General features: G+C 36.9%; 1 protein-coding gene across 3 annotated transcripts in view; it reads right to left on the bottom strand.

Moving 5' to 3' along the window:
* SPAG16 (sperm associated antigen 16) overlaps positions 1 to 23,245 on the bottom strand; it is a 359,563-nt gene that overhangs the window by 312,127 nt on the left and 24,191 nt on the right. For 2 of the 3 annotated variants that reach the window (XM_019291013.2, XM_010407852.2), the window contains exon 9: positions 21,049 to 21,197. In XM_019291013.2, the coding sequence (XP_019146558.1) occupies positions 21,049 to 21,197 (149 nt within the window). The remainder of the gene's footprint in view (positions 1 to 21,048; positions 21,198 to 23,245) is intronic. The other variant, XM_019291011.2, reaches the window with a different exon arrangement.

Raw genomic sequence — 23,245 nt, 5'->3', positions numbered from 1 at the left:
TTCAAAAGAGTGTCCTAGGAAGGATCTCTGTGAAGCAAAACCCTTCTGAATGCAAGTCCTCAGTCACTGACAATGGTAAGTGGTACCTGGTCCCTGACCAAACTGTCCCTTTGACAGTTCGCTCCCCTGTTATCTAAAATTACAGCTGCAGCAATCAGACACTCATAAAAAGTTGCCATGACTCTTGGGCCATTTACACACAGCATTTCCACAGCTGTCTAAAATATCAGAAGACAGAAGGCTACAGAAGTCAGGATTGTGTGAAGTCATAAAGGCATTTCATGCCTTAAGACCTCACATGTTCATATACAAAAAATAAACCAGAAGAGAAGAGCTTGCCTTTCTTTTGTTTGGGATTTTTTGGTTGTTTTTTTTCCCCTTTTAATTTAAGAGCCTGAACCATAAGAGGATTCAGTGATTTACCCCAGATCAAGCTGAATTTCTATAGGACAGCTTGTAAACTGAACTCCTATCCTCTCAATCTCAAACCATTCCTCAATTTTCCCTTATAGGATAAAAAACCCTTGTCTTGATGCAAACTGTCAAGCAATTAAGAAAATTTACCCTTAAAGCTATTAGAAATACCAGGTTTCTGTCCTGTCCTGAATTTTTCCAGTAAGACTGCCTTTTCTATTCCAACAGCAGGGCTCTTCAGAGCAAGTCTACAGCTTTCTTTTTCCTCGAGAAAGACACAAGAGACTCATTTGTCAAAACATACAGAAGGCAATGAATAGATAAGTGGAACTGATCTAAATCATCTCACAGCTGAGAAAAATGTAGTAGAGTTTAATAGAAAACATCCAAATCAGTTTGTCTAAATCACAGCTTGGCCTTGTCTATATCATTATTACAGCTAGTGTTAAGTTTCTCCTTACTCAAGATGTTAAAAACTGAAGTCAATTGAGCAGCAGCTTCACTCCATAACCATGAACATGCTCAAACCTTGCTACTTTAATTCTGAAAGAAAAGAGTGCAATCTTCAGTGAGGCAAAGCCCATCAGACAACAAATTAGTGATTCAAAGTCTTCCAGTGAGGGAGGAGAAGGAGCAACCTTTTCTTTTTGCAAAAATTAATGACCATTATCATCAGCAGCTCCAATCTGAAAGCTGTCAAGGTCATTCTACAACTGCAGTTCAGACACGCACAAGGAGCCCAGTCACAGGTGCTGGTGCATCCATACGTTCAATTTAAAAAGCAAATACTAGACATTTATTCAGAAATGGGAAGTAATGAAAATTTAATTCCTCTTAGGGTACAGCTACTGTCTATGTCCAAGACTCAGGAAGACAGCCTAACTTGTATCACTAAATATTTTCAAGGAAATATTCTATTCTCAATTCTCACCCAAGAATCAGCATTGTCTCTTTTTCTGTAGTTAGAAAGAGTACTGCACTAATCACTGATAGCTGTACTGACATACCACTGAAATTCTCTTTTTATTCAAAGTTACAGAGAATGTTAGTAATTGTTTGCTTATTCTTCCTGAAAAATCTGATACACTTACATTATGGAGAACATGTTTTGTCTATTTTCATTTTAAACATGTTTTGATATATTAAAATTTCCATATTTTAGTTTTTAAATATCAAAGCAGTCCCATGGAAATCAGTGGGTGTACTCAGAAACTACTTATGAAATACATCGTTTCCACAACAGGGCTTGAGTTTTACACTCAGTTTTTGTCCCAACTTTCAAAACCACTTAAGGATTACTAAGAATCCATACATTCAAAAAGTGAAAATAAACAAGGCATTCCTAAAACACACACATATAAATAAGAATGAAAATACTCTTGGCTGTAATTGCTGACAATGAATGAATCTTGCTCCTCAGACTACCAGAAATAAAGTGTATCAAATAAGCAAAAACACTTAAGCAGCAAACTGTAGTATGAGATTTTCAAACCCCATTTTACTTTTTGTTGACTATACTTAAAATTATTTAAGGTTTCAAAGTAAATTAAGAAAGAGTCAAATCTGTTCCTGTTTACCTCTTTCCTCAAGAAAATCCTGACAGTGTGTTCTCTGAGTAGCTCAGCTTTGAGGCACTAGAGGTAGGTGGCTTCAGAAGGAACCAAATGCTAAGCAAGAAAGTATTAAATTAATATTAAAAGTTTTGCTGCAAGAGTGACAGAAAATTGACATCTAATATAGTAGCTGAGCATGATTTTACTTTGTTTTCGTATTTTCTGCAGTTGAAGGGACAGGGTATCCTTTTCTAGCAGAGTATGAAAGAAATGACGGTATTTAGTGCACTCACTGGGCATAATGCATCAGTGAAACAGTCAGTAGGCACTGTTGCACAATTAATACTGAAACAACTCAATTTCAAAATGCTCCAATGTCTATAGTAACCATAATACAACACATTTGCACATTATTTTACTATGTTAATCATGACCACAATTATTCTATAAACATCTGAAATGTAAGGAAAGGAAGTTGAAAGCAATAGCAGGAGAGCGTAGTAAAACTTTTATTGCCTGCTCCATCTTGCTTGGCTTGCTAATAAAAATCCATAAAACTCAGCTACAAAGGTTGTGGCCACATAACTCCTACTTATTCAGTTTATAACCCTGAAAATTTTTCCTTTTTTTAATAAAATAAACATGAAGATAATATGTAATAGGTAGTAAAAGCCCGATTAATTAAAAAAGCAATCATAAAACTGTTCTGTCTTCAAATTCAGGGCTAGTGTAGCTCCTCAGACAGTTTGTGAACTGGTGCTAACAGTAAATTTGCACTTGAAATTGCTCCTGACAATGTCAGTTTTAAGGCTCTCCCACATCAAGTCAAGCCATTGCCTATGTAATAAAAAACTAGAAAGCTCTACTACTCAATATCTAACTGTGCCACAGACACTTAATCACTTTTGGACAACAGCTCTCATTAGCACTCAGGGATAAATACACTGCAATTATTTCCTACTATCAAAAGGATAAACTTAAAGCTGCCGCACTTCACTAGTTTTGTTTCTTTTACTGCAGCTGTTAAAACCAGATTTGATTAGCCAGATATGATTAATAATCAGAGAGGTTTGAAAAAGTAAGAGGAAGATAACAATTATAGAAAGATTCATCACTGAAATGCAACAGCTTTCTTCCAGTTTACAGCACTAGGGCTTGTTTGACTTTATCACCACTATTTCAGAAAGTAACAGTATAAAATGAAAAAACTTACTCTATGCCAAGCATACTGCCCAACACTACAGAAATAAAACTACTGCAGTGTTTTAGCTTCTGCTAAAACTTTTAACACTTCCTCGCAATTGCCCAAGTAAATCACATTTCTCAGTTTAAAGCAACACAGCTGTGGCTGATGCTGTAAAGGATGAACATGACACTCCAGTGTGGGGACTGGAACATAATCTGTGCACTGGAGGCAGCTGCCCAGTGAGCTGCACGGCTGCCCAGAGGACTGACAGCTTGGAGTCACAGGACAAGCCTGGAAGTGTCCAAGGCCAGGCTGGATGGGTCTTGGGGCAACCTGGGATAGTGGAAGGTGTCCCTGCCCATGGCAGGGGCTGGAATGAGATGAGCTTTAAGATCCTTTCCAACCCAAACCATTCTGGGACTCTGTGACCAGAGAAACACAAAACAGCTCCCTGAGCCTTGCTCAAGACTGACCGTAGAACAAGGAGTAGGTTTAACATGCTCTGCACCCACAGTGAGTGGAAGACAAAGCCTTAAGCTTTATAAATATGAATAGATAATTTCTCCAGAGAAGGAACTACCCTTGAAAAATCTCCCACTTTCCTTGAGGACCTGTTCTGTGTTCATAAGGATATCTACGCTGTGCAGAAATACCCCATGCAGCCTTCTTCCAACACTTCTACCATCCCAGCTACATCATCACCATCAGTATTTTAACTCCTTATTTTAATTACTCTTCTCTGTCACAGCAAATTGCATGACCAACAGTCTCTGCAGAGACAAGGTGAATGAAGAGTCACAGCAAATTATTCCAGAACACGAATGTACATTAATTCTGAGTGCTAAGTTCAGCTACAGTCTCAAGAAAGTGATATAATGATCACCCAACTTTTAATTTACTACTCCCTCACAGCGGGAATTGAGCTTAATATGTGCAATTGAAATTAATTTCTTAATTTAAAATTATTACAACTCAAAGATACAAAGTCTATACTGGTACTGATATGCCCAGATTTTACATATCTACTTCTGGTTACCATTAACAGCAATTATGAATATAAGTTTATCACATGTGAAAGAATAAATTCAGTATTATTTTAGTGGTAGTAATTTCCAGTGTGTTGCCCTGATTCTTGTCATCATCTCATCACCACATCATAACAACAGCACATGTTCCTGTTTGTTTTTCAAAATAGTATAGTATGTCTCACAGATAATTAAACAATATGTTCATACAACAGAGATGTACACACAGCTATGTATATAACTTAATCTTGCACAAACAACTGCAAACACTGTTACAAAACTCAGCTTGATCATTTCCCAAGGAGAAGTAAAAGAACATCTAGGAACATGGTGAAATAAATTATCATGATATGAGGCATGCAATCGATTTTCATGGCTTTTTTCTAAGTCACAAATAACCAAATACTATTCCCAAAGACGTTCCCTATCCCTTCCTTTAAAAGGTTTATGTTTGAAAAGCAACTACATTTATGATCAATGTTAAAATAAACAACAGTGCAATAAAATATAGAAACCTCTTCCAATTATAATTTTATTTTGTAGATTTAAATTTTGATTATGGTGCAATTAAATGTCAGCAATATTTTAAGCTACAGCAGCACATTCTGCATATGCCACACAATTCATCACGTTAGAGGCAATGCTGATTAAATGACAGACATCAAGCTACTTCAGTTTTCTGACATACTCCAAAATATGTTGTGATATTGTCTTTTTTTATATATATATTTTTTCAAATTTTCATAGTGATTAACATGAATTTCTCTACCACAGAAGTATCCTTCTGTAGAAACAACTAAAAAATCTAGATGCTTCCTTGATTTTCTCCAAGCAAACTTCAGTACAAGCAATACAAGACTATCCATTCATCTACAGATGTTCCAGAGGACAGCTCATCTGCATTCATTTTGATTTTACTCCTAAAATATGTACTATGAAAGACTGTGGGAGAACTCTTTTTTGTAATGATTTCTTTTGACATGATCTCACCTGCACTTCTAACAAGAAAAAACTAACTGCTCCCAAAGGCTCTCCCTACCACTAGTAATATCCAAACATAGATACTAGAGGTGCAAGTAAGTTCTAAATTTTGCCATTCTTTCATTAACTTCCCAAATGTTAACACACAAGTTTCATTTTTCCTCAAATTACTATTCTGCTTCTCAGGCACTGTCAGAAAGCTCAGAAACTGTGTGTACATTCTCAGTAGCCTGGATACACTTAATTTCTGCCAGGGCCAAAGCACCCGCTGTAATCATCTCAATAACTGTTATAAGGCACACAGGGTTTACAGAGGTCCATACATCACTACAATGAACTGGTAAACACATTCAGCAGCCATTAGTTATTGATTTATTTGCAATTATGCGTTACAGTTGCCATCCACGTTCCCCCCCTTGGCAGTTCATCATCCTGACTCCGTTTCAGGACAGCCAGTAACCATTATCCCAAGCTCCACATAATCAGAAATAATGAAAACAAAGCTGTAAGAGTACTCTGACATGCAGGTACAAAGCTCTCAGCTTGTCAATACTGCAGAGAAACTGATTCTTTATAATAAAGAGCTAATTAATTGATTACTGGACTTGTAAGCAATAAGTACTTTATCAAACAGTGATAGGGCTGGTGATCTATCACTGAATCACCATAAATATTTTCAGCACTGCAGGAAGTGGATACAGCAGAATATGAAAGAGATACTGCCAGGCTGACTTCACAAACATGCCAGCAGTGAAACTGAAACTGCTAAAAAGTGCCTTAAGGTGTGAGGAAGTCAGTCTGCTCTAGATTCAGCAAGGCAGATTATGAAATCAGACCCAAAATTTCTGTAATTGTTTCTGGACCACATAAAACCCAGGCCTCTCCACATCCTTGAATTACATTTCTACTTTAGCTAGACACAGCTTTAAAAAAACCCCATTATTTAGAAATTGTCGGTTTTTTCAAGACTGAAGGATTGACTGTAACTGCCAGTGCATTTGTGAAATGCCTAACTACATTCTCTATTAAAAAGCAACTCTATTTCTAACCCAGAACGTCCTTAGATTCAATTTCCATCTACTAAATTCTATTCTGCTTCTATCTGCTAAGTAAATACTGCTATTAAGAGTACATTTTGTCCCCTTTGTCACAGGCAATGATGAAGAATGCCCTAATTAAGCCTGTTCCAGTCAAAGATTACCTTGCTCATTGTAGGGGGGTTGGACTAAATGGCCTTTAAAGGTCCCTTCAAAGCCAAACTATTCTATGACTCTCTGAACTTTAAAAGTAATAGTAAAAAAGTATATTTTTACTTTTATTTCGTTTACCAAGTGATCCAGACTTCCCCTCCTCATTTTCCTGGTCTCTTCATGGAATAAAACCTCACCAGTGTGTCACTTGATAAATTTATCAGTAACTCTAAATCAAACACAAATCAGATTTTTGAGATTCTTTTTTTCCTCCAAGTCACATATAAAAATGCTGAATAGTTTATAATACAAAAAAAACCTCTCTGAATACATATGATTATTCTCCATTTAAGGCTTCATGTCAGACTTGAACATATTAGTAACATTATTTACATTGATTTTGTACAATTCCACAACTGTATCTTCCACAATCATAGGATAATTTGCATTAATATTAGTACTAATTATATATAGTTTTCAGTTCTCTCTCTTATTCTGTTTCTCCATTTCTTGAGTCACGTTTTACTTTTAAATATAGTCTTGAAAGTAACCACAGATTCCTGGCACAATCACACTGAGACCTTACAACAGGAGTCAAAAAAACAGAGTAAGTTCATCACCACCTGACTCCCAAGTTACAAAACTGAAACACTGAGCTTTCAGGTGGGATAGCAGAAACTACAAGATTTTATTCAATTCTTGAAACCTAGTCCATGTACTCTCAATAGAACAGCAATTTGTTCATGTGGGTTAGGACAGATGGCATGGGGCCCTAAAATGAGTTTTACTCTGAAAAACAGCATTTTTTTACCCAATTGATCTGTTCTTTTTCTGTATTCAAAATCATATATCCTTAATAAGAACATAAGTAGTGGGTTTATTGCTTTTTTATTACCATTAGCCCCTCAAACCCACACAATTCTCAGATGGGGCTATTTTGTCTTTTTTCTGGTCTCTCTCCAAACCTGTTCATACACAGCAGTTCCCTGCTCCATCCTCTCTGGCCAAGTCAGAGGGAAATTCTGAAACCAATTCTCCCCAACCGTCCATCCATGGACAGATTCAAGACAACTTGCAATTTCACTCTAAATTTAGGCACTCGGCCACTGCCATAACAGCTACAAAGCTTTTATTGGAGATGTCAAATTTCACTCACCAGTAGCTACAGCACAGGATGAGTGTGAAGAACATGCTTTATTAATTTTTAAGACTGCTATGTATCGATATTCCTATGTGGACTCAGAGCGATGGGACAGTCAGGACTGAGACACAAGTGGGTAAAACCCCACAGCATTCACTGACCACAGTTTTGAGCCTGATGCTTGAAGAGACACCACCAGAAGTCTACAACAGAAAGGGACATAGCCCAACAACACCCAAAAAAATTGACCATTTGTCTGATCACAGGCTGCACCCACCCGTTCTAATTCATTACTGGAGCCATTACTAGAGATAACTCTGGATAAAAATTGTTTTAGGAAAACTAAAGACTATCTGGAGGTAAGAGGAATGAGATGCTAGTGGGAAGAAGCAGCCTTAGAAGCAAACACTCCAAGGAATTCTGCAGCAGGCCACACAGGGCCTAGCAGCACACAAAATCAGTTGAAAGAAAAATCAAACAAGTAAATGGTGAGAACAGGGCATGTCTCCCACCTTTTTAGGAAAGCACCCTTTCAATTTATTTTAACTATCCTTGTATCTTAAATTATTACTTTTGTTTCCTCCATCTACTCCTCTAGCAAAGGCTTTTTCTTTAGCCTTCCCAATTCTTGAGAACCTACAGAGGCTCAAATCCTCCCCTTGATCCCTGATTCCCTGCCCATACAATTATGGCTAAGTGCCCTTTGAATGTGCCTGAGCAGGGAGGACTCTCCCTTATCCACTGCAATAACACACACAGAAATGTAATTAATTCTAAATCTGAATTTCACTCCAACTTGTACTGCATGAAATAACCTATTTTAGTAAATGTCCAGCTCCTACCTCATCTTCTTGGCACCCTTCTCTGTGACTTTAGTAAAAGCTTTAGGATAACAAGCCACCTTAACACATTTCTCTTTAGAGCAAACCCAAGTGGACAGGAGTAAGCAAATTACATTTCCCTTGTCAACGTTCTCCCTGTATGAGAAATCCTATCATTCTTCATTGATTTCACAACACACAAATTCCACTACCCCTTTCCACACACAAATTAACTTGCCTTTTTTTCCCCTCTATTTTCTGTCCTCTAAAATGCTAAATCATCATCTTCTCTCCCTTTATTTATCATCTATAATCTGTATCATTGCCTCATGCTTTCTTTACTTGCAGTTCACAGTCACCTGCGATGTTCTTGCCAAACTTTCACTCTGACTTCCTTTCCAGCTTCCATGCATTCCTAGGTACTTATATGCTACATGCAAAATTCTGTGGAACATAAATATTCCAGTTATGCACAAAGAGACCAACCTTTCCCACTCTGCCACCTTTCCCATTTTCAGTCCCACTCCCACTAACATGCATTTCAAAGTGGTCTGCCTCACCTGCAGTTCCTTCTTTTATCTTTCATTTCTACCCTCAGCTGTCACATCAACACCTCATTTGTTGTTCCTGTGCTTCTGCCTCCCCTGTGCAGGTACTGAAGGCAGTATTTGGCAAGAGTAAAACTGGAAAATCATCATCACATTTTCTACTCAAAGGAACTGCAGTTACTAAAAGTATTTAAAGTTGCTTTTAAACAACTACTTTCCTACATGATCACAGCTATTACTGCACATCAGATACAAGGCCTGTCCTGTTTAAGCCATAAACTGCACCACTCCCTTTGTACTTGCCCTGAAGGAAATCCTAATAAAGTCTCCAACTTCCAGTTCCTAACTGATGAAAAATTCAGTAATACTCTGCCTCCAGACCAGGCTGAGAATTTACTGGAATTACACTGGCAATTTCTTAGATATTAAAGACCCTATTTTTTTTGTGCTATGGAAGAAAACAGAGGGCGCATTCGTGACTTCAGTTCAACTACATAAACTAATGCTCCCAAACACATCAGACATCATTCCTCTCAATTTCTATTATTCCCACAATTAAAGGCAAACACCCCTTTTCAGGAGTGGAAAAAAACTTACCTTTAATATATACTGGGTAATGAATTTCAAAAAAGGGATTATGGCATCTCTGACCATTCTCTCAGGATTATATTCTGACCAATAGCTCCTTAAAACTATTTTATTTACTCAGAATAAAAACATTCAAAATAAAACACATTTTAAAATTAAGAAACCTCTTACAAAAATACCTATTCTACATTCAGTTACTAACACACCAACCAGAAAGACTATCAAGACTAAAATTCTTCTAGTTCTTTCCCTGGTACCAAGTCTTACACTGAAAGTCCTCTACAATTCCAGCAGCATTCTGTCTCAGATGTAGAAAGGCTGTGAGGATTCTGTAAGAATCCTCACAAACTCGAAATTTTTCCCAGAAATTGTCATCTACTCTGGAGTGAACGGGAAAAGATTTCATGGAACATACTGATCTAAGAGCCAGCAGATCCTGTGTCTCACACATGCTAATGCAGATCCAGCTGCCCCGGCACTGAAGATGGATTTGAACCCATGGCCATCCTACTCACCTCATCATCCCAGAAGAAAACAAGTACCACCAGAAAAATGGATTCTCCTCTGCAAAGAATGAAAGGGGAAGGGAGAAAAGAAAATAGGGACAGGAAATTGGAACCTGGTCATTGGCAACAAGACATCAGATCTGTTTAACTGATTATTATGATACTAATTATCAGAGAAAATTAACCTTTACAGTGCAACAGTATGTAAGGACGGCTGACTCTAAACAGAAGCTTGCTATTTACGCTCAGAAAATTTATCAGGCATCATATCAGCCCAATCTCATCATATAAACCTTAAATTCTCAAAAGCATTTAGGCATCTAATGTCCCTTCCAACTCAAACCACTCCGTGATTCCATGACCTATTCCTACTAACTTCAATGACAGGGAACCTGGACACCTTCGCAGAGCTTGAAATACTAATCACTGCTAAATGTATGGACCTATTTTGAGGAAAAAAAACCTGAAAGGTTAAAACCCCTTGGTAAATGGCCTTCAGGGATTGGGTGCACAGCTGTAAGAAGCCAATGCAGACTACAAGTACATCAACCTCTCACAGGCACAAATGCGTGTAGCTAAAAATAATAGCCAAATTAGAGTTGATACTGACTCACCAGAAAGACATCACTAATAAAATCAAATCTCAGCTGCGCCATGACTGGAACAATCCAATGACATACTAAAGTGATGTTCAAATACATTTGGCTGCAAAGAGGGACAAAAAGGTTACCCTTTTCTTGTTTCCTCTCATTACCTTTGTTGTAGTAATTTACTTCTGACAGGAAATTCACAATGAATCAATTCAATTAGTAAAAATATCTTTAAAAGTAAAAATCCAGGATTTGTAATGCCAGGAACAACACTGATGGCTCCAAATCTCTATTTTAAAAGCTTTCCTGATGTTTATAAATTATTTAAAAACCCAAACTTTTTATTACAAAGAAACAGAAAAGGACCACCTCAAAAGGTATAAAACATGAGCCAGTCTGAAGCCTTGCAGAGTAGCTGACACAGCTGATAAGAACAGTCCCCTGCACAGGTGTTGGCATGTTCTAACTAAGCTCCCAGTCACAGCCTTGGCACAGCCAGCCTCTTTTACTGCTACTGAGGCTCTCTACTCACACGCATTACCAGATGGTGGCTGGAAGCTTACTCAGTGTGTATCCTGACAAAAATGGAAATAAACTACACAGCTTGGAAAGAGCTCCTTGCTATGACTCCCAGACCAAAAATCAGTTAACTTAGCACCAAGGTTAACAATGTATGTGAGTGTATTAGCTTGTGGGGCTGTGTTTTTAAAAACAACAAATCAAGTATCAAACACAACACAGGACCTCTCCAATTATCCTTAAATGTGCTCCAAATATTGTCAGCCTTCCCCCTCTCATTCTTTTTATAAACTGTGTAATAAGATACTTAATTAGTACATAATAGGCTGTCTTCCACTAAAACAGAACAAAACTCTATAAATAAACTATTATGCCAACAAAGCCCTGTCAGCTTCTCTTCATTGTTATTTCCCAAATTATTTTAGCCTGGGTGGATTTCTGAGATCAAAGCAAGCCTGCACACACTGTTCTTCAAAGCTTTGGTGGCAGGCAGGAATTGGTCATGAACCATGAGTTTGCAAAACAGAACAGAACCTGGAGGGGCAGGATCAGAGCAGGGGAAGTTTAGACAACAACAGAACAGGAGCAGTAGAATAAACAGCCGCCAAAGCCTTCTAGCCTGAGCTCAAGAGAGCATCTCTTTCCAATTACTATTGTTTGGACAAAACCAATCGCTCAACAACTGACTGTACATCAAAAAATCCAGGTAAAATTATACTCAGAATGAGGATTCCTCTCTCAAAGGATAATTTTTAAAAGTAAAGATACCTCCTATTTCATCTCTATCTTAATTACTATTTTTCTCATTTGCATTATTGAAAAACCAAGGACAATATCTTCCCATTAACCAACCCTGTGACCTATGTCAAAACATATAATTGGGGTATTCTCTCTAAGTATTACATTACCATGGCTGTGTGCTGCTCCTTGATTATTTATCTGCTGCATTCAAGCCAGGGCATGTACATCTTATAGCACAGAACAATTTCTACACCAAGTGTGAAGGAGGCCTGCCAATTCCTCTACTATTGCTAACATCCTTTCCAGACTAAGACATGTCACAACTACATGCATTGTTCCTACATTACCTACAAGAGTTAAGTAATCTAAACAGACTGTTTAAAAAATTGTAATTATTACGCACCAGAAGTGTGGGAATACAGTGTTGATATTTTCACATTAACAAGTACCACTGGTAAACTAAATTTTTTTAATGACTAAATATTTTTAAAATACTATGAACTGTGATTTTGCATAGTGATTTTTTTCTTATCTCTTTTTTTTTGTGGGAATGAACTTTTCAGAGATTTACATCACAGCAAATCTCAGTTTTTGCTGAACTGCTTCAAGAGAACAATTTCTTTGCAGGTGCTACAGAAACATGGGGAAGGTTTTTTCTCTACCACGAGTGAAGCATTCCTGCAAAAATAGAAACGGCTTCAGATTTCTAGTAAATTATGAATGTCTGATTGGCTGATCTGCTTTGGTTAATTTAAGGTATATAGCACATTATCTGAACTACATATACACGGTAAAAACTTGGAAACAATAAATAGAGAACTGTGGTGTAAAACATACAAAAGAAATGCAAACTGAAACTGTCCACTGAGTATCTGGTGCTCTGCTGTCACTTCAGCATGGTCTGGCCTTTGTTCTGAGTAACAGAATTCTATAACTAGGCTTTCAAACTCATGTGTTCAAATTTTGTAATTCAGCACCTTAGCTGAAAGGATTTAGAGAATTTACAAAGAGAGCAGAGGTAGGAAAGAGAAGGGGAGCTGCTAGGGGAGCAGAGGTAGGAAAGAGAAGGGGAGCTGCTAGGGAGGAGAGAGGACTTTGGAAAGGAAACAGGAAAAAAAGCAATCTTTTAAATGAGTTGTGAAAACACTTGACTCATTCTGTTTTCAGCCCCCAAAACCAACCTCAGAGATCACGGCCAAACTCCACAGTACGATATTCAACTGCACTATGAAAAGATTCCTAATGTGTCCACAAAATTGTTTAGCAGTTGTGCTTTACAAAGTGGTTGCATGTAGTGGAAACAAATTGAGTTGCCTTCATTGTCTGAGCATCACATGAATTATTTCTGTTCTTCTGGTGTAAAACCCCACCTGTACAGACATTCCAGGCTGGGTTCCAGCAGAAATCTGCCCAACCTCAGCTTCCCTGCTGACAGAGGTTGCACTTTGCTTACTGCATGTAAGAGCAGGTAAGATCAACTAATCCATGATTACACAACAACTAGTTTTAATCATGATCAAACCTGTCAGGCCTAGATTCAAACTGGAAATCCAATTACAGAAAGACCTGTGACCCATTAATATCATCCTCATGGTATGTGACACTCCAATGAAACAGTGTCACATTTTCTGGAAGAAATGCTCTGATTATTAATTCATAAATTGTTTGGAGTAAAGGACTTAGTATTTTATTTCATTTCATTGTATTCAAACAGAAACAATTAAGATTTTACTTTCTACTCCCAGAAGTGCTGTTTGAATATACAAGACAAACAACCCTGAACACTGTGAGCAGTGCCAGAGCTCTTTAGGGTATGTTAGAGATTTGTTACCATGAAAACTAAACGCTAATGTTGAATTTCATTTTCCTTAAAGTGATGTTGACATATGCAAAGGCTTTGTTTAAATATTGGAAAAAAAGATTGAAACACCAAAATCCATAACTTACTCCAGAATAGTTAATTTAAAATATAAATACCACAGTCAGCACCTGAGCCTCTCCCTCCAGATTTCAGGCGTCTAAGCACTTATTTCATATTTCAATCACATTTCACTAATTTGAAAGAGATCTAGTTTTATCCATGAATAACTTTAGCTGAACTACATTAAAATGGAAAAAAACAAAACAAAAAACCCAATTAGTATTAAGTTTGGCCTTATTTAATCTACTTTTTTTGTGTAAGCATATCAAGCAGCAGTTCATATATTACCTTTTTAGCCACATGCCTGAACACCAAGCTAAGGTTAACCACCAAACTGTAGACTGCAAATACTTCTGGAAGAATACTCCTTTAAAAATAGTGGTGATTATTTACCCAGTTCAAATACAATTACCATTCTGAATATTGTGAGTTGAAGTTGTGTATCAATTACAAGTAACACTTCTATGTGTCTTAGCAATACCCAAAACCAACAAGCAGATCACTGATTTGTTGTATTGAAAACTAAAACTCAGTATACAGCGTTCCTAAATTATTACAAAAATCTTCCCAATTCTCGCATCATAAATTTTTCATTATGAAACAGACCTTGAAAAAAAATAGAGGAATTATAATTGGAAATAGACTTCTGTGGAACTTTTTCCTCTCACACAAGAAAAAGCCCTTCTTAAAAACCACTGACATTTTTCAAGTGAAAAGAAGTTTGCACCAGTAACACTGTAACTGAGGTACCCAACGTTCACTACTCATGTCTTGTGTAGTGCATTCTACTGCTAGTTAGTGCCTCTCCTTCCTTGAAAGGAATGGAGATCTTGGCAGAAGTTTAACATTCCAAAGAGCATTGGAATTGCACAGTTAGAGACGTTGTATTGGCAGAATTCCCTTCGGGGGCTGTAAGCACCGAACATCTGTTACCGAACAAACAAGCACAACTAAACCATTCTCCTCCTCTTCCCCCCACAACTCCCAAATGGTTTCCAAGAGAAATGTTAAGGTCTTGACACTTTAATGAAAGGGAAAACAAAGTGTTAGTCGCGAGTTAATGGAATTGCTCAATCATGGTCTCAAAGGCCAACACTGCTGATGTGACAAACAGCTGTGCAAGCACCATCCCACCTCCTGCTGTGGGTTTTTTGCAGGGAGCCTCTGGTGCTCCTGGAAAGTTCTCTCTTAACTCAGGCAAAGTCAAATCCTATCCTCCAGCCCAACATGAACGAGGGTAAGCGCTGCAGGAACTCTAAGGGATAAAGGAAACCCTCATGCACAACACAATTCCTAACTCTCTCCATTTGTCTGTCCCGAGGAAGACAGCAACAGCTATTTGTAAAAGTTAAGAAAGCCAAACATTTAAAAGCCTTTATATCATTTCTTGTATATCTGTTACATCTTCTCTGCAAAGAGAACTCAAAAGGTTTTTTCTTCAATTCAGTACAGTTTCAGTACATCCCTCTTCCAGGAAATCAAAGCATTTGCATATAAAAACCAGTAATTTCATTATCAGCAGTTTTTGCAAGTGACTATAGCACGAGTGAGATTCATGGTCTCACTGAAGACAGCCTGTTACTCTAAAATCTGTCATTATTGACACTCAAATACAGAAAGAAATAGATGAACATGCAAAGCCTATGTACAATTAGAATTAGGATCAAATGCATCTTACTTCCCAACAGCTTTCTGAATTGGTTCTCAGTCTTGGGGGCCTGTTGCTTTATTTTTCTTGGCAGCATGCATTGACTCAAAATAAGCCTTGCTCTGTAGCATAAAGAAAACCCTCTGGATGCTCTGTGAGGTAATTTAATGAAGTACCAATGGCTTTAAGAATCAATCTACTACTAAAAATGCAAGGTGTTGCATGTCTCGATTTAACAAAGCTGCAAAGGTAGATGGACAATTATATAATAAGTTGTCTTTTATAATCTGGTCTTGCAACTGTATGAATATTTCCTCTACGGCTTTATTTGTAGCTAACATTCTTAAGCATTTTCTCATTTCCTTCATGTAGGCCTGAAATCTTTAAACATGTTTGAGAAAATCCTAAAACTAAAGCCATCATCACATTATCTATTACATTACAGAATATAATAGACAAGTTTTTAAAAAAAACATGAATTTCACCTAAAAAGCAGCTTTTTCTTTTTACCATTTCCAAGTCCATAGCAAAAGTGTTTTTAAAAAAATACAGAATTGCCTAACAAAAAACGTAATTCTTTTAAATTAAATTCCATCAAAACCAACTAAAGGACACATTTTAGATTACACACAGTTAATCTTGGATCATACTCTTAACACTGGAGTCACAGAACATTAATTCTGTAAGTAAAAGGAAAGAAGCATCATATTCTAAGGATATACATTTTCTTTGCTGCTTAACACCCACTGTACTCTCAATGATTCTTATTGAATTTCTGCTTTATTACTACTTGTTCTAAGAAGTTGTTTTGTAATTTGGGATTTGCTTTTGGTTTTATTTCTGGGGTTTTTTAACAGAATTATTTTCTATTTTAAGGATGCATGCTGTCTCCCCTTAGGGTTCTTTTCTGTAGACTACCCAATTTCACTTTTCACCTTTTCTTTGACAGTTTCATAGACTTCTAATCATTCTTACTGCTCTGGTGTAGATGCTCCACTTGTCTCCTGAAGAGCTGTGATCAGACTGCACACAAAACCGCAGCCAAAGCCACATGCCATCTGAAATTAGCAAGAGGAATATTCCCCATGGTCCAGGCCATATTCCTAGTTTACACTGCAGCACAGTGTTCAGCTATTCCACAATATTATGTGGTTTTCAACTCATGTTTAGCTTGTTTTACACAACATACCCTAGAGCCTAGTCTAATTAAAAGAATTAAAAGCCAATGATCAACTCTTTCTAATCTTTTTGACCTCTATTTGTTCATTGGATCATTTTTTAAAGGTAGAGTTTTGTACCTCTTCTTACATTGTCTGTTATTTTTTTAGATCAATTCTCCAATAGGTCAGGTTTGGAATTCCACTCCTGTCCTCAGCTGCACTTGCTGTTCCAGCCCCACCAAACCCAGGCCACTTGGTCTGCAAGTTCTGTCAGCTTATTTTCTGTTCCATTTTCCAGATCATTAAGGACAATACATCACTGCAAAAAAGCCTCTTCAGTATATCTGCATGCTCCTACTCTATTTTCCATTAATTTAGAAAAAATTATGTCAGGCCAAATTTCCACAGTTGTTCACAGGAATTAATCTGTGAGACAGTATCCAAAGCCTTTTTAAAATCTAAGTGCACTTGTATCTTATCCATGGTACCTCTTATCCTTCCATGGATGCAATACAGACTGGATTGAAATATTTTTCCTTGCAAATCCATTTTCCCAGTTACTTCTTTCCTTGGTTTCTTGCAGATATCGAGTAAAATTTCAGTTATACACTGCCATCTTCCTTAGGAATGTAAGTTATACTGTCTAGTCTATGATTTCTTAGCCTATACTTTTTAACTCATTTGAAACACAGACACTGTATTTTCCTTTCTCTAGGCTGCAGTCTTATATTTGGGTAACTTGTATTAATTTTCTTAGCTCAGTGTCTGGAGTTCTATTGTCCCAGGGAAGGACTGTAGAAATAAGCATTCCCAGTAGTATCTGTCAGTCACCCACTCTCTTCTGAATATCAAATCAGTGCTTTCTTACCCACATTATTAGAAACACAAAGTGATTGTCTGTTTCATTTACGACCCCTCCTAACTACTTTGGGGCCATCTTTCCAATTCTGTCCCCAATACACCTGTGATAATTTATATTCAAACTCAATAATCTGATTAAGTAATCACTTGGTCTCATCTTCCCTTCTGCTTGAAAGCACAGAAACAGCAGTTCTTGTAAATTTTGTACTCTTTTTTCCATAGAACTGAGGAGAAACCTCAGTGTAATACATGTACCCATGTGATACTTCAACCCAAAGTCTTATTAATTACAAAAGCCATATCTGTATGATCACTGGATTTTACTTCTCTATTTTTAATATACACAATGGCCATAATTGCAAAATCTGTTCCACAGAAACAGATAATTCCTCAACTCCAGAAATGTCCAACACACCTTTAGATAAAGTTTTACACCAAGTAAAACTGCAGAAAATTAAATTGGGTTGTAATATATGTAGAAATCTAATTTAGTGAACATAAAGAAGCTGCAATTGTCCTGCTAATAACTTATAAAAGCAATCAAACATAGAATGTATTCTGAGAGGAACCTGAGAGAATAAAAATAGGAAAGTTTTCAAGAGCATAATGAAATTCACATTATCAAAGGTTCTCTACAATTTTAATGACCTGTGAGTGCATTTTAATTAATTTAAATGTTTAAAGTAGTACTCTATGCACATTCTTAATCTAAGACTATTTATGCTATTGATACTGGCTTATTAAGGGCCAGATATGTAAATAGTTTAGACTAATTGTCTGTTACTACAATTTGAGTCTCATAACAAAGATTGTAAAATCAGGATAATGCATTCTCTTAGAACAAAAATCCAGTTGCTTTCTCACTTACTGTTTCAGTGATAAACTTCACATCAAAGGAACCCTGTGTTTTAAATTAGGTGTCAGCTTTTACAGGATATTGCAATAACACAATATATGTCTGTCCTTGAAGTAAATGTTCTAGCTCAGCTATGAATCATATTTGCATCTACTTAAAACCACAGGCATTTGTTAGATCACTATTTAGCTACCAGACACAGAAGAGATGTTAAATCATTTCCATCTCCATAGTTCACTGCTATGTAACAGCACAGTTAATACAAACATTTATAATTTTATCTCAAGGATACAATCTCATGACAATATAGAGGCTTTTTACTGAATGGGATATAATCCAAATGCCTGAACTTTTGAATTGGATAATATGTTCACTCTGAACTTTTGTAAGCTTTAATTGTTCATTTACATTTGCTGAAATAGGCTTGACAATACTAGACAGTGAATTTTACCTAGATTTTCCGTATCTTCCATTCTCTTTTTCTCTATTTTGTCTGTAAATGCACATGCAAATACAGGATTTTAATTACATTTATTTCTTCTATATATTCCTCACCTGAACTCCATGGAACTGACCAAATTCATGCTCTAACTCCTACTTCCTTTGTGGTATAAAGAGAATTTAAATGAATCATAATCTCAGTAAGTATAAATCAATTTTACCCTTCCCAATAAAACATTTAAAGTATTATTTTCGTTATTGTGAAGGAGAACAAGACCGATTTATGGAACACTTTTCGGTAGATGTTCATTCATGCTGAATCACTGTAAGAAAGAATATAAGTCACACAACCCACAGCAGAACTTAAAAGATCTTTTGACATAGGTCAGAGGAGATGAGACACCACACAAGCTTGACTCCAAGTATCACAAAAATCGACCTAAGGAAGAAGGCAAGGCCTTCATTTATACCTCATCCTTTTGATGGAAACAAACACTTAGACACCTAAACACTTGAATAAGAACACACTATTTTAATTAAATACTTTGGATTAGAGCTGTAGTTCAGTAAGCGTGCACTACAGGACAGAGCTCTGCCTCTTCTGTTTTAAACAATTTTAACTCACCTCTTTGCACTCTACACATTCATCATTCCCCCTGCCTTTTATTTCTAACATCCTAAGCAATAATTCACATGCACTATCCAAGTTGGAATCCTTTATCAGGGGAAAGGAAATATTTAAAAATAATAGATCCAGGAAATGTGAAGTGAAAAAGAACTATAGCATCTCTTCCAACAATGGAACTAATCTCACACCTAAAGTTTTAGATTATTGCTTAGCCATGGAAAATTCTAGTACATTCAAACACACTCATATCTTCTGATGCCTTATTTCTGGAACTAATTCAGTTTTCTAATTAATTGATTAAGTAAAGACATCAGGGTCTCTGGTGGGACTCATTTGGGAAACATAAGATCTGTAGAAACACAGATGCTCACCAGAACCAGTCAACTAACTGTGCTCATGAATTTCAAAGAACAGGAGCCAGACAGGCACACTAACTGCGCAGAGTTTATATTCTGGGGGTGAAGCATAACTCTATTGAAGTTTTCCATAAAAATTCTGATGACTTCAGTAGAAACAGAAACACGAAAATGATTGCTTCTTGGATTATGAAATTCTATCTGTTCACAAGTCAAAATGAAGAGAGGAGATACCTGTGAGAGTCTAGCATGGAAGTTTTTAACCACTGAATGAAAAACAGGCAAAGTGGAGCTGGACCGACTGGCACGCGCCTCAGGTACTAAGAGGTGTGAGGACAGTAAGGAGAAGTATTTGCTATATATGGTGAGAAATGTTTCAGTAAGCAATAGAAGAGATACAGACAGGTATAGATATAGATTAGATTTAGATATAGATATAGAGGGCTCAGGAGCAGAAAAAAGAATGAAAACAGAACTAAAATGCTATGTTTGTCTGTGGAGAGGTGAACTGCCAAAGTCAAACAGAAGAAATGCTCTTGCAAAGCCAGGCAGAAACCTATAAAAAGTTAATTAACATGGACATATTATTGTGGGGACAGGGAGAAGAAAGACTGAAGCCACTTTTGACTATACCATCATCAAGTAAAGCTTTTTTCCTTCTCAAAAAACACAGTTTAAACTCTAACTGTAGTTCTCAAACAAAAATAGACCAGTGTAACAGTTTTAGGAGCTTATGAAATTTTATATATTACAATGTTTACTCTGATTTGGAAAAATAAAAAGCATTGTTATGTAGTCCCAAAATGCAACCTCAGTAAATAAAATAATTGGAATAAAGTAAACATTCTTTTCCATAATTAAAAAAAATACTCAGGAATTAATTTTGATTTTGCACAACCTCCAAACTGAAGCAGTAACACACCTCTGGTATACTCAGGTTTAGAAGCTCTGACTATTACAAAATTACCAGGTTTTTTCCCCTTAGTCTTGCAGATGTTTTCCCTCTTAGACCCAGCCAGAACAGTCTGAAAGGCTGGGAAAGTTTGTAAGCATTATGGAACAGATCAGGATTTCTCAAGTTACAAAAGAAACACAGCAGAGCAAGAAGCAATTACAGCCAGTGCTCCTCCTCTGCTAGGTGATTACACTGGATTCTCAAAAAGTAGACTGCTAGCTTCAATTAATCAGAGTTCCTGTAATTCCCTGAAAATTTAATTGCAATAGAAACTCGTATTAAAAATAAAAATCTTGTTACCTACCTGTCCTATTGACTTCAACTAAGCAGGAAGTCTTTTAATCGCATTGGACAGGTGTCTGTCACCACAGCTTAGTATAAAGAGGATTGATACTGTACAGCTGGAAAGAGCACTTTACCTTTAGATCTCTCTTGCCCTTTTTCTCCGCATCTTCGGCTGGATCACATGAAGAGCTTGCAACAACAAGGAACTTTTGCTGCCTGGCTTCCCGAAGAGCTTTCTGGGTGGGACCTTCGAACCCTTTCTTCCTTGTACAATCATGGCCTACTTTAAAATAAAACCAACAAAAATACCATCAGAACACTTTTTATTTACTCTTCTGGAAGCTATCTCCTTACCTAACATTAGCCAGACATGTGAAATTCTCAAAGAAACACCACTTTAATTAAAAAGATATTCAGGTTACTGTGCCATCCATAAAAAGTATTCCAGGGCTACATGTATCTCTGCTCCACAAATAATTTCATCTTATCTAAAGGGTACCCTAGACTTGTCCCCAAAAATGCAATAGTCTTGCAGTACAGGGAGAGTCACAGGGAAATGGATGCATTCCTTCCCATCCCTCAGAGCCAGAGGAAACATCAGCTCACTCCATCCTATCCAGTATCCACCACCAATGCAATATTCTGATTTGCAGCCCACAATCCTTTTGTTTCCCTGCACTTTCTGCCAACCCACCTTTCAAACAAGAAATTACTGATAAATAGGTAACTCAGCAAAGAAATCCTAAGCAGGTAACACAGCTTTAAATCATCAAAGGTTGAAAGGAATAGGAGAAGAAGTACAGCACACATGGACAATAGCACAATGCATCTGCCATGACCTGGCAGAAAGGACACTGCTCTATGACAGCCTTTGCACTGGCAGCTTACACAAATCCAAACACAGTCCTTTGTGATCCCTGTATCTTGTTGCAGTGCTCTGTTGGATGTACATGGGTCTGCACGAAAAACAAAGTAATACTGATTTCCAACAGGATTTGGGCACTTACATCCCTCCAGTTCTTTGAAAAAAAATCTGATTGAAAAAACACATTATACAGCTAAAATCCAGACTGAAACAAATGTACTTCACATTACTCACTGCTAAATGATTGCTCTTATAAAATGGTTTTATTAAGACCTTTACACCAAAATGCAAACCTGATGACTTAAAGCAGGAAAAAAACCCCAAATACTCCCTCTACTCTTGAGACAAAAAAAGTCAGATCAAGCAAACACAAAACCTTCCTGCATACCCAATCTGAGTACAACTGGAACTGGTGGAAAGAACTGTGCCTGGATTAAAAATACTCACCATTTTAAAAATTGAAGCTACTGTCACAGATATCCTGAATAACAACTTTCTCTGAGGAACAGCAAGCAGCAAAATTGGTTTATATGCCTAATACCTTCTACTCACTCAGTAACTGCTATCTACTAGCATGTTGCTCACAGAGCATTTGGTTTGCTGGTCCTTTTGAGATACACATACCTGTTAAGTAACAGTGTTATGACAGTTCCAGAGCTTTAAGTCAGCAGCTATTAAAAAAGGAAAGAACGAGTTCCAAAGAACTGTTGCACTGAGATGCCAATAGCTTAGGTTTAAAGATTTTCCATTCTGAGTGCATTGCACATGGAATGGGCACAACCAGGCTCAAGTACTTCAACTGGTGCATTTTAAATTTCTTTCTGCATGACCTTCTAACTGCAGTCGCATCAGATCAAGGAAAGGAAAAGCACAGTTAACAGTCTTAGCAATGAGTTAATTCAACCATGAGTAAAGAAACTCATTAAGTTCAACTTTTGAATATAATTGGGTAATAAATAAGTAGCTGTTGTTTTTAGAAAATACAAGAAGAGTACTGAGCAAGGAACAGTTTTATAACATGTTTAGAGCCAGCTGCTATAGCACTGTTCACTTAGGTTTATAAGCAAGCCACAATCAACACTGCTTAATTCCTGCAGGCAAAAGGGGTCTTTTTTCAGAGCACCACTTAACACTGTGTTTTGATCCGTAAGGAAGAGTGCAAGCGTTGTTAATATACACCAATACCCTAAATAAAATATCAGCTCTCTCTTTGATAATTAGGTTCCTCTATGTATGATCTTGCTACAATATCAGGAAGGACCAGATTTAAAACACAACCAGTTTTTCATGTAATCTCCTTAAAAAAAAAAAATCCATTACTTTTTAAAAAGCCATCTGAACTCAAAACACAGTATTTTTTCAGAGATTATTTCTGAGTGGGCATCAGAGAGAGAGAGAACCAGCCCACAGTATGGCCAAGTCCTAACAATAATTGCTAATTAGTTCTCAAACAAATTTTTTCCTCT

Source organism: Corvus cornix, chromosome 7 (assembly GCF_000738735.6).
Source record: "Corvus cornix cornix isolate S_Up_H32 chromosome 7, ASM73873v5, whole genome shotgun sequence".
Taxonomy (NCBI): Eukaryota; Metazoa; Chordata; class Aves; order Passeriformes; family Corvidae; genus Corvus; species Corvus cornix.
Note: the sequence above shows the minus strand (reverse complement) of the source record. Positions and strands in the feature narration are given on the sequence as shown.